General features: G+C 48.8%; 1 protein-coding gene across 1 annotated transcript in view; it reads right to left on the bottom strand.

Moving 5' to 3' along the window:
• The window catches only part of TMEM132D (transmembrane protein 132D), a gene marked incomplete at both ends in the record, with an annotated part of 594,183 nt that extends 588,110 nt beyond the window's left edge, over nt 1-6,073 (bottom strand). The window contains one exon of the mRNA XM_080941251.1: nt 5,995-6,073. Coding sequence (XP_080797377.1) covers nt 5,995-6,073 — 79 coding nt within the window. The remainder of the gene's footprint in view (nt 1-5,994) is intronic.
• Between the last annotated feature and the right edge of the window lie 7,064 nt (nt 6,074-13,137).

The raw sequence follows: 13,137 nt of genomic DNA, 5'->3' as shown, positions 1-13,137 counted from the left end.
TCTGAGCTTCATGTTCATCATCAACCTCACTGGTTTGTCTGCAAGTTTGTGAATATCACTGGGATAAATCTCTCGGCACAGTTCCTGCCACCAACAGTTGCTGGGAAAAGTTGCCGTTATGACTATCAGCCAATGTATCCCAGTAGCCGTTTAAATTACTGGAAAAAGGCACTGAGCCTTTTACTGCCAGACAAAGGTTCTTTGGGCAATATTTTATACTCTTAAGCACACTTAACAATTTTATTGACCCTCTGCAATGTCCAAAACGCTATGCTAAATACTAAAGAGAAGTCAAAGATAGAAAAAAAAAGATAGGTATTTGTTACTCTGGGGGAACGTAAAGTTTTGAAGAAGGGCTACAAAATGGGTCTTGAATGTCACACCTATGGACTTGTGGAAGGTGAGGCAAATGTTCCCAACCTCTCAAAATGTGTTAGCATTCAAATCCCTGGGTCCTAAGACTTTGATCACCTCGTTTGTATATAAAACCCAGGATGAGAGTAAATGAAGTCTTGGATCAGTTGCGTGGCCATAAAAGCAACTGCTTGTACTGTAGCAAGAGGGGAAGTGGGAAACATGCACAGGGAACAACAGAGCAGGATGTCAGCCTCAAGTGGAAACCAGGGAGATGGGGGATGCTGCAGGGTAGGAAGCATAAAGAGAAAGGGAGGAGGGACTGAAGAACGTGGAAGCAGCTTGGTGTGTGCCACTTGGCAATCTAGAACAATGGATAAGGAAAAGCCCCCAAGTGGCTGGCTAGTAGACACAAAGATCTATGAGGTCCAGAAGCATCCTCCACAGTTTCCTGCCACCGGAATTCCAGCTTCCGGAGTCTCTGCTATCTGAAGCCATAATATTGGGAACCATTTGTTCCAGCAGCCATCAGGAACTCATACTCGCTTGGACTAAAATCCATCTTTGTCCCTTGGTCTTTTGTTCCTGGTGGCTTCGTTGTTCTGTTTTGTCTTGTTTAGTTCTTACTGTAGAGTTGAGAATGACCTTGAATTCTTTTTAAAATTTTTTATTACATGTGTGTATATATGTATGCATACATGCATGCATTTGTGGGCATGACCATGCCACGGCTTGCATGTGGAGGTCAGAGGACAACCTGTGGGAGTCATTTCTCTCCTTCCACTGTATGAGTCTAAGCATCAAATGTCTTTACCTACAATGTCATCTTACTGGCACTGCTGTTTGGGTTTTTTTTTTTTGGGTTTTTTTTTTTTTTTTTTGGTTTTTTTTTTTTTTTTGGTTTTTTTTTTGTTTTGTTTTGTTTTTTGTTTTTTTGTTTATTTGGTTTTTTTTTTTAACCACTTGAGCTCCTCACAGATGAATCAAAAAGAGACCACCGGGTTTCCCACTCACTTGGATGGTTTTGAGAAGTGATGTTAAATGCTGTCCACCCAGCTCTCCCTTAGCCCACTGTCCCCTTGCTCTGTGCAGCGATGTGACCTCCATCACTCCTTCTCTGCCACCTATACCAAATTTCTTCAGTCCATGGTCCAGACTCTCCATTCTTTTTGCACAGCTCCCTCCTCCAGCTGTCTTTGCTGCTGACATTCACCATCAGAAGAAAGCTCCCAGGCAGTTGCTCTGGTCAAACACTGATGCACCTGCTGGGAGAGACACTATTCCTGTCCCTCTGAGTATGTGCCACAGTTTTTCCTTTGGGTATGCTTTCTCTCATTGCTCCATACACCACAAGCACAGAGGAGCCAGAGCAGACCTGTGTTCTCCCTTATTCTTACTACTATATCCCTGCATACAGTGGGAGGGGGGCGTGTGTGGAGCAGTGCTACTGGGGGAGGGGCATTACTGTCATGAACTAGAAAAGGGGGGGTGCAGTGAAGCAAGCTTCAAGACAGAAAGATGAGGGAGTTGCTGAACACAGAGCCACTAAGGTTTATCCTTGTCAGTTAAAACAAAGTGGCTTGTAACACTTGGAAATTGAGAGAAAAGACTGCCATAAACATCTCCAGTGTGAGGACTCTGGAGGACCTCATCCTGTATCCCCAGAACACTGACAAATACTTCCTGTTCAGGTGGGGGGGGTCACTAAAAGGTGACCTTCAATACTTGCCAGATGGATAAATGGGTAGAGAATGGATGGGTCAATAGATGAATTTACTGGATTGGGTGGATGGTGGATGTATGGACGGACGGACAGACAGACAGACAGATACTGGATTGGATGGATAGATGGATGGATGGTAGATGGATGGATGGTAGATGGATGGATGGATAATAATTTGATGAATAGATAAATTGATCAACTAGATTGGATGAGCAGATATATAGATAATAATCAGTTGAATAATACATGACAAACAGATGAATTAGAAATATAGTGATGTATGTTTTCATAATAATGTATCTTTAAATATTTAGTGCACTCCTTTATCTTGGCTTTTAAAGAGTGGAGCTCATGTAAACAGACCTTCGAACTCTTAAAAACTTGGGCATGTTAAGTTGTTTCGTTTTAAAAACATGTTCATACCATGTAGCCCAGGCTTGCCTGGAACTTAAGATCCTCCTGCTCCGGGCTCGGGAGATGACAGGCATGTACCACACCTAACCACATGTAAGCATTTTTTAAAATAAAATCATATTCCATTTACATCATCAATTCAAAGAAAAGAAGGCTTCCTGCCTCCTTAGTCCCCCACAGTCTAATTTTTACAGCATTTAAATATGAGCAATAAAGCCAGTCTCCTGCTTCCTTTCCTCCTCCCTAGCCCCACACAGAGACCCACACTGCCTTGCTCTCTCTCTTCCTAAGGTTTTCAGGTCTTAAAAGTGACTCCTTTTCTGGGACAACCACTATAAAATGAGTTACATTCCCTACCACCCAAGGCTGCGGGAGCTCAACCTTCCCTTAGCAGAGGCTCCCACTGCCAAGGCTTCTTCCTCTAAAGCAGAGTGGGAAGCAGTCAATCCGGGATGAGAATCCTCACACACAGGACGTCCCATGCATCCATCTGGCAACAGGCATTGCCCAGGCACAAATGCCACAACACTGCAGAGGCTCCTCTCCCAGCATCGTGGGTATCAGCATCTGCTCCTCAGGGGCATGCGGCAGAGAACAGCAGGCAGAGTGACTAGTGAGAGAGAAGGTGGGGACAGGTGGCAGTTTTCCAGGCATTGCATTTAAAGCCTGCCTCAGTCTCTAGCTGTCTCCAGTCTGTCCATGGGTTTTTTGGTTTTTGGTTTGGTTTTTGGTTTTGGGGTGGATGTTGGGGGGTTCTTGTTTGTTTGTTTGTTTGTTTGTTTTGTGCTTTTCTTTTCAGCTAGGTGTCGTTATGCCTACCCCACTCGAAAAGCTCAGAGCCATATACTGGTGCATCTGCAGACAGCAGCATCACATTTCTAACCAGGACTCCGATATAAACACAAGCTATAAGCTCCCTGACCCAGTAAGGTCACTCGGCACAGAAGTTTGGGACCACAAACCAAGGGCAACCGCAAATGATGTTTCATATCATGGCCCCCTACAACCCAAGGAGACAGAAACATAAGGCAGAACATTTTACTTATGTCTGAATCCCCAAAGAGTCAGGGGAGGGGAGGCTTTCAGTATTCACTCATGAAACTGACACATTTATAAAGTCCAAGGTCACTGGACTGATTAGCCAAGGACATTGGGACAGGAAAATACGTATTCTATTGTATTTAAGTGTTCCTATTGGGTTAAAAGAGTAAAAACAGTACAGTATTTGATGCCAACTCCCTTTTTTAATTCTGTCCCAGGCAAATTAGACATTTTAGAGTGTGTGTTTACTTGACTGAAATGCTCTTGGGTGTAGCCTATGCTTGACTTCAAGTGAGTTAGAATCCGCAGACATGAATAGCGAGATGGCTCTATGGTTAAAGTGTTTGCCTTGCAAAGGTAAGGACATGAGTTCGAATCCCCAACACCCATGTAAATGCTAGGCAAGCATGGCAGCCACCTATAAACCCATCAATACTCAGGGGATCCCCTAGGTATGTTGGGTAGAGAGGCCAGTCAGAATCAGTGTACTCTGGGCTCAGAGAGAACCCATGCCTCCATATGTAAAATGAAGAATACTCAAAGAAAACTCAGGTGATACCACCTTCCAGCCTTCACCTGCACATACACACACATATGCCAACATGCAAACTACACAAGTACACACACTCAATACACACATAAAACAGACACGTTTCTAGAAAGAACTTACAGCTCATCACACAACTTGACAAAGAAGTAGGTAAAAGAAATGGAACAAAACACCCGACTGTCCTTGGTGCATGTCACATCTGCCCCTATGAAGTCCCCCTTTTACATTATCTGATACCATCCAGTCACCCTCATTGTTCCCCGCTGAGAACCCCGGCTGTTACCTCACCAGTGCTCAGCCTTCAGCCTTGCTCACAGCTGTGTGAAGGTTCCCCACATTCTGACTGGTTTCAAGTCTGCCTGAGGCAGGCTCCCACGTCTACAAAGTTCAAAGCAAAGAACCTTACGAGACATTAACGTTACCGACAAGATGGGTTGTAGCCATTGGGAAAGAAGCTGCTTCCCTCACCCACCCCCGACACACAGTACCTTGTTTAAGGACAAGTTTGAAAGCACCCAGGGAAAGGTGGCTGCCGTCGACACAGCTGTTCATAATGAAGGAATCAGAGAGTGAGGGAACACCGTTGTCACTGTGGAGTCCGAAGACTCGCTTTAAAAAAGCCTTGCTATTAAGAATGAAAACGAAGATGTCTATTCTTTTCAAACCAAGCAGCAGGGATACGGCATGCCTCACAGTCATGCTGGAGTGGCATCTTGGCCCTGAAGCCAGGTTTTTAACCTAGGGTCTGCCCTTTATTATTAGTATTTTTTAATCAACCTCCTCTTTGATTTCCAGTGTATTCTACATCCCCAAAGCTGTGGCTCCCTCCCAGGAGGAGGGCTACTCCTCATTAGCTTACATGAGTCCCCTTCAACAGCACTTGAAAGCACAGCCACATAAACACCTAACACCCCCCACAACCATCCCCGCATTTAAAAAAAAAAAATAAAATAAAATAAAAGCCCAGGAATCAATCTGCCTAACTCTACAAGATCCTAAGCAACTAGATTGCCAGATACCAGAACAGCCAGAAACCAAAATCAACAGATCACTAAAAGAGTGTGCCTGTCAACTGGCTAGGAAGTTTCAGAGAGATGTGGCCTGATAAATATTCACAGAGAAATGTATTCACATGGGGTTTTCCAGCACACAGGAGACCACAGAGAATCTTTGACTTTTGCTGTAAAAAGGGGGTGTGGGGAGGGGGAACTACCCACAAATAGAAACCAACTGGTCAGTCAGGGACATGTGTAGAGCCCAGCTATGGTGTCCTGTGGATATCAATCGCTCTGCGAGGCATTTCTGTCCCAAGCTTCCAAATTTGCTCGTGCCAGGCAGGGGAGATGGTAACAGCAGGTAAGGGGGGTAGGGTAGGAGGGGCTTCTTCAGCCCCAGGTCAGGACCCCACTCAGAAGACTTGGATAGGACAAACAGTAGAGCATCCTATGTAGGTATAGCACTCCCAACACCCCAAGCAGCTGCAGAAGGCCGACCCAGGAGACTCTGGGCTGAAAGGCACTCTGGCCAGCCGTGTTATTAACAGCCTGTGGTATACTAGCTGACATTCCCATACAACAGGGCTGTTGAAGATTATTTCTTAAAAGGTTAGGGCCAGTTGGGAAGTCCACACCAAATTCTAGGAAGCTTCCAGGTCCAGGGCAGTATAGGCTTTCCCAATTTTCCCTTGTGGCTTAGGCACACTCTCCTAGGGCATCGTACCAAGACTTCCAGGGAAATCACCTGCTGCCAAGGTGCCTGCCCCAGACCTTGGCTCCACGAGTCTGCTGCACACACACACACACACACACACACACACACACACACACACGCCCACGCCTCTCCGGGCCGCCCACATCCACATCCACTCCAGCAAAGTTAAGTGCCCCGGCCCAGGTAGCCCAAGCACCCTCACCTTTGGAGAAAAGGGCAGCTAGGCTGATGAGTACGGGAGACCAGAGGTACCCCAGCGTCCCCATCTCAGATGGGCACATCGTGGAGACTCGGAGCGCGGGTCCTCTGCTCCTCCGTGGTGTCTTCTGGTTGAAGAAGGGATGTCGCCAGATCCCCGGAGAAGAGAAGCTGAGCTGGATGGCCAACACGCATCTGGCTAGGGACCCGAGCAGCAGGGCCGCCCTGTGCTGGGTCCCCATAGGTCCATAGCCAGGCCGCTCGAGCTCTGGAGCTCTGGGGTCCCGCAGCGCAGGCCGAGGCTCACCTCAGTGTTTCGACTGCGCTGAGAACTGGCTGGTGAATTTAAATTCACTCCACAAGGGGGGTCTCCGGTGTTGTGTCCCCAAGCACGGAGAGCGCTCTGGGGACTTCGGCTGGGAGGCTGCGGTGGGCTAACGCGCGCGGGCGGCTGCGGGGCTGCGAGGTTGCGGGGCCCGGGGCACAAGCAGAGGCGGCGCGGGGGTCCCCGGGCGGATGGCCAGGCGCGCGTGGGGACCCGGGGCGCGTAGCCTCGCCACCCCCATCCCGCGCCACAGGGCTTCCGCGCGCGCGCTCCGCCGCCCAAAGTTTGCGGGGCGCTGCGGCTCCACCCCAGCCCGCCCCGGCTCCCCACGCGCGCCCGGCGCACCGCCGGCTCCGGAGACGCGCGGCGCTCCGGGCGGAGGGCGAGCGGCGCGCGGACGAGGAGGCGCGGGCCCGGGGCGGCTGCATCCGAGCGCACCCAGAGCAGCGTGCCCAGGCGGACTGGGGCTGTTGCTTCCCAATTTCTCTTTCTCCCTCTCTCCTTCCCTCCCTCTCTCTCTCTTTTTAAGCCCCACCCTTCCGGAGTGACAGCTGTGAGCCCCAATCCGCAAAGTAGGTTCCACCTTCCTGGTTGCGGGGCGCCCAGCCTCGCGGTCGCCCTCTCTATGTGCTGGAATAGGAGGGAGATGCTCAAAGGAGGTTATGGACACCTCTCCAGCCCCTGGGAGCGCGCACGAGGACCAGCGTGGAAGTCCACGCTCACAACAGGTGTGGAAAGGCCATCTGCCCTGCCTTCTTAAAACCTCTAGCTGCAGGTGGCTGTCAAGCAAGGACAACTCAGGACCCCTAACATAAGCTGAAGTGTTCCCGGTGATCTCTTGATTGTGACCCTGGGATCCCAAATTGATCCCCAAATTCCTGTCCCTGAAAGATTTTCATCCTGGCTCCCCGCTGGCCTTTGGGCATCAGGGAATTGGCATCAGGGAAGATTTCTTATTGAAAGGGTAATAGGTACAGCTCTCCACTCATGCTCTCCACTCACTCTGGGGTCTCTAAGGCAAACTCACATCAAGATACATAATCCCCATGCTAGGATCTTGAGCTGAAGCCCTCCTCACTGCTCCGCGGTGCCTTGGAAACAAACAGATTCTGTGGGGATCCAGAGAGGAAACCCAGCATCAAGTCCAACGGCTAAATTCATTTCTGCGGATAAAACATGAATTGTGTTAGTTAATTCTCTTTTTGCTATAACAAAATATTTAACAAACGTAACTTAAAGGAAAGAGAGTCTGTTTGGGCTCCTGGGCAGGGAAGGTATGTGATGAGTTGGTTAGTTTTTATCCCATTGGCATGACCTAGAGAGTCATCTGGGAAGAGGACACCTCGGCTGAGAAATGCCTCCATCAGATTGCCCTTTGGGGACCCTGTGGGCATTTTCTTGATTAATGATTGATGGGAGGACCCACTGTAGGCAGTACTACCCCTTGATGGGTGGTGATCCTGGGTGGTATAAGAAAGGAAGGCTTACAAAAGCCATGGAGAGCAAGTCAGTAAGCAGCATTCCTCCACCACTTCTCTGTGTCTGTTCCTGCCTCCGGGTTCCTGCTCTAACTTCCCTTCATGATGGATTTAAGCTGTAGGAGGAAACCAACCTGCCCCCCCCCTTCTCGGCCCCCCAAGTTGCCTTTGTTCTTTGTTTTTATCACAGCTAGGACAGCATGGCGGCAAAGATTGTGAGGTAGCTGGTCACATGGCATCTGCAGTCAGGGAATGGGGCAAGGGCACAGGGCTGGTGCCCAACACTCTTTCTCCCTTTGTGTTTAGTCCGGGGCCTCGGCCCATCCATGATAGCACCCACATACGGGGTGAATCTTCCTCTTCAGTTAAACCTTTGTGGGCGCAAGCGTGCTCGTACATTTCCTGTTTCCTATAAACTTTACAGCGTGAGTAATGCAAAGCGCCCGGTTGAATTGACTGCGGTGCCCATCTCAAAGCTGATGTAGCAAGGCGGGTGGGACTCCAGGCTGCCTTACTGAGCCTTTCCCCAGCTGACGGGAAAAACCGAGGTTTCATCTCTGGCACACATCTCTCTGAATGACCCCCTAACCAAGCTTCTAACCAAGCTTCCCCCTTCATTTCTCAGTGGCTGATCCAATTGTGTGTATTCAAGTGATATTTTTAAAGATTTGTCTTTATGTTGTGTGTGCGAGTGCTTTGCCAACACGTATGTAAATACATTGTGTGTGTACAGTAACCACAGAGACCAGGAATGGCCAATCTCTTGGAACCTGAGTTACAGTTGTGAGCCACCATGTGAGTGCTGGGAATGTGACTTCGGTTCACTGCGAGAGCAGCCAGTATTCTTACACACTGAGCCATCTCTCTAGATTCCCCAAGTCTATTTTTATTTCTAATTTTGGTTTTTGCAGCCTTGGCTGTCCTGAAACTTGCTCTATAGACCAGGCTGTCCTGGAACTCAAAGACCCACTTGCCTCTGCCTCCCAAGTGCTGGAATTAAAGGGGTGCATCACCAGCTCCAGTCTATTTTTAGGACAATCCTTAAATTTATTTCCTGGAAGTTAATGGCCTCTATATTTTTTTTTTATTTTAAAAATGACTTTACTTTTTCCTTCCCTAAATCATTTTCCCCGTGGATCGTAAGCAGCAGGCGACTCTTTTTAAGGTATGTCATCGAACAAGTCTTCTCTATGTCCTTAAGATCAAAGAGTCCAGCAGCTGCCTGGAATTTCTTCATCACACGTAGTTATCTGGCAAACATTTTCGTTGTTCAAACTGTGCAGACCCAATGAGTGGCTAAAATGAGAGATAAGAATGACTCCCCCTCCAACTGTCTGCATGGGGCTGTTGGAATGTGTGCGACCACTCCTCTGCAGGCAATTAGCAGGGGGAGCCATTCCTGGGGAAGGCCTGCAAGCATTCATGGCTGACTGCCAGGCCCCTCAGCTGCAGCCCGGTGCCAGAGGGGCCCCTTCCTTTTAGATCCACCAGCCCCGTCATTCTCAACGGTCAGAAGTGTGCTTTCCTCCAAGAATATGTGTTTCATCTGCAACGCTATAAATCAATTGGAAGCCAAACCCTACCGATGATCAAATAGCATTAACTGTTCACGCTGAGTGTGCAGGCCTGCTATTTTACAGAAAGACACCATCCTCCAGCCAGCTTAACAAAATACCAGCTATGTCTGAGATCCGGTAAAGACAGCAAGGAGGTTGGGGTCCCTAAGTCCCCTGGTGAATGTCCACTCTTGCATGCATGCCCTTGTGCCCATGTTGTACATGAAGACAGGACAGACACTAGAGATCACACAACGTAAGGCTGAATCTCACTCCCTCCATCCTTCCGATAATACAAGGAGAAACTCAGGTGAGGACCACTGTGGGGCATCCTTTGAGCAATTCAAGTGTGTTTATTTCAAAATGGCATAGGCCGGTGGTAAATAGTGTGCTGGCTTAAAATGCACGAGGGGTCTGTCCACAGCACAAGGGGAGGTGAAGTGAAGAAGCGAATTAAAGCACAGAGGATTTGCCTTTCTGTGCAAAACGCGGTGCCTAGCTGGAATTCACCCACACTTTTGGCATTATTAATATTTGTGCTTTCACGCGCACCTCTTCCTTCAGCCCGGGACCTCTTTGGTGAGCAGAGGCAGCAGCTATGAGGCACACTGCACTTCCAGAAAGGGTGCTGTGTAGACGGGGGGCGGGTCTTTCCTGTCCATCTGTCACTGTTTGTCCCAGCACTCAGGTGACTGGACTTTGCAGCTGTCTGACTGAAAATGAGCCCAGCTGCCAGAGATCTCCACTAAGTTGAGGCAGCCAATGGCCACCTGTAACTCTTAGCGCTGCACCTGCCCTGCTATGGAACTTGTTCAAGAAGCTGTGGCTGTTGTAGGCTGGTGGTGCCCCCTTGAGTCTGCAGCCCAGCATGGATCTGAGTCTTTGCCTTCTGCAAGGAAATTTGGCAGGAAACCAATGATCCCTGTAGAGTTCCCACAATCCTTCGTTCTTCCCAGTGCCTGTGCTCTGATCTACACTGATCTTGGCTCTCCCTTCTGTCTGTCTCCGGCTCACTCCTCCCAGGACTCCCGAGTGTTTGAGATTTCTCACGTGGCCCTTTAAGTGATCATAGCATGGGCCGCTGATCCCCGTCACGTGCTGATTTCCAGAACAGAGCAGAAAGACAGATCCAAACAATCTCCCTGAGCTCATGCGCAGGACTGCTTAGGTAAGTCCTGCTTCCTGCCACTGGAGTCTTGATGGGGTAAGGATTCTCTCCAATGGTTGGCACTGCAAGTCTGCTGTCCAAAGTCCACCTGAGCTTTCTAATTGTCCCTAAGCCTCTGAAAGAAACTGTGCCCCCTGAAAACTGAATGTTCCTATCTGCTAGAGAGCCACGGCATGGCACAGCCTTCATGAGGTGACATGTGCCAAAACCCAAGCCTGCCAGTGGGTGATTATATGTGGCATTCGAGTGGAACCCAGAACACTTCTGGGTGACCCTCTAACCTTGCTGTTCTTCCTGAAGGTTCCAGCTGAATGCAGGGAGACAACCCCTCCCCAAGATTCTCATCTTATCCCAAAGTCTGTGTTTGATCAATATGAGATGAAGCCAGTGTGATCCCATATGGCAGTAACCCCATGGGAGATGAGATGGGATCGTGTTCACTCGGGTGAAGACTTAGAGTTAATATGCCATGATGTGTAATGTATGCCCTGCCCACAAGAAGAGAGCTAGAGGGTTCCTGTCATGGCACCCTGTCAGAGTGCCACAACAGCAGGCTTTGCTGACATTAGCAGAGGAACCCTAATACTTTCTTTTTTTTTTTTTTTTTTTTTTTTTTTGGTTTCTGATATAAGACTGACCAGCTCTTTCCAGACAAGTGATGTGCTTCCACAAGGGTCTCACACTGGCTACTGTTATACTGACAGGCTCAGGAGTCTGGCCAATCCTGGGATCTGTGTCTGAGAGAGTGTCATTTCCATGTCTAAAGCTAACCAGCCCGTTTGGAGAACTTACCTACTCTGTGAGGCTGGAAAAGATAGTTTTGCAAGCTTGGGGTGGGGGAGGGGGGCTGGAACTAGGCCACGTTCTGTGAAGCTCTCTGTCAGCATGGAGGAGCTAGGAGGTCAGCCAAAGCCCAGCTTTCCCAGAACAAGACAGCAGCTGCCATTTCTCCAGCCAGTGGGTCACAAGCACCAGAGAGCCCTGACACGGAAGCAGCCTGAGCCACAATCCCGTAATGAAGTCCAACATTTAACATGAGTCGGAAGGATCAATTCGTTTCCCTGGCTAAGCATCCAAATGGCTTGTTTTCTTTTGTTTGTTCAAAAATCAAATCTTCTAATGGGCCTGAAAGGCTTCACGCTTTTAGGAGAGATCTCACGACCTCGCATGCAAGGCAGGCTTACCAGAATGCATAAATATCCCTCTCATCCCCATCCTCACATTAAAAAATATCATTTCTGAAATGGCTATGCAGGGAGTTAATCCTGCCCTGGAGGAAGGCTTAACCGCCACAAAGAGGGAAGTTCCAGCCACCAATTTGTGAGACTCTAACATCAAAGGCAACGATAAACACGCCACGTTGTGGTCATTCACAGTGTGAGGCTCTGAGCATATTTCCTATGGCCCAATTTGGAGTGACTTAAAGGGGCTTCTTGGGGATGAGCATATTGAAGTGGTAAGGCTGAGGGGAGTTCTCACTTAAAGGGACTCCGTGGGTAGCTTAGCACAAGCCTTCCAACACCACCAAGTTAATAACAGGGTCTTTTCAGCTTCCCTGTGGAACTCTCTACCCCTTACAAAGTGGTCATCTGCCTGAGCTGTGGGTATGGAATGGTAAGGATGCACCTGGTTGGCCACTTATTCAGCATCGACCCATCATCACTCAAAGTCAGGCTGGCCCCACCTACACAGACATATACTTGCCTTCAGGAAGACTCTATCAAGTCTGCGCCAGCTTTTCAGTTTATCACAAGGTCTGTGTTTGCTTGGCACCTATGCCTATCAATATGGGAGGCATCCAGTGCGATTCCACACAGCTTGTAAACTCCAATTTGACTTGCCACACGAGTGATGTCAGGCTTGGGAGAAAAAAAGGTGACCAGAGAGTAAAATCTTACTCTGGAGTTCTCTGAGTCTGAAAACAAAATAGATTTGCAATGGGCAAGTGGTATTGCAACCGATGTGTGACTTCTCTTAGTGGGGACAAGGACAAGCATCCGCTCATCCCAGATAGGGTCTGCCAATGTAAGACCACAGAAAGGATTCCACCTAAGACTGGTTTGCTTGGGGATTCGTGTGTTTGCTGTGGTTACTTTTAGGAGCATGCTGGACTCAGGGAGTTGTATCCGTGCAAAGCCTAAGCAACAAATCCCACTTCAGAATCACGAGAACTCCCATCAGCTTGTAGATCAGAGACTCACCATCCCCACCTCCAGCCCCAGCCATAGGTCACCGCTTGCCTGCCCTCTGGGAGGATACATCCTAGTTCTTCAGACTTTCCTGAGACTTGTATGGGCCTTCTGCTTCTTTTCACAATGAACCATCTCCTGAACACAATAACCACACTACACTTGCTTTAAAAAAAAAAAAAAGCAACTCGAAGTCCACATCACTATTGTTATTGTTATTTTAATGGTACCAAGGTGAGAGGTGGGGGGAGACTGAGTCAACTATTTCCTTTTGCACAGCTGGAGAAAACAGCTGTGCTTCTTGGTGGGCCCCGGGATACACAGATGGTTGGGCAGAGGCAGCAGGTGCGGCGATGGGTACATCAGTGGGCCTGCAGTGGCTCCTAGTGGTAGCACTTGGGAGTTCAGGCACCTGCTTTCCCTCCCAGAGA

The sequence above is a fragment of the Micromys minutus genome (genome assembly GCF_963924665.1).
Source record: "Micromys minutus genome assembly, chromosome: 29".
Lineage (NCBI taxonomy): Eukaryota > Metazoa > Chordata > Mammalia > Rodentia > Muridae > Micromys > Micromys minutus.
This window is presented reverse-complemented; position numbering and strand designations above follow the sequence as displayed.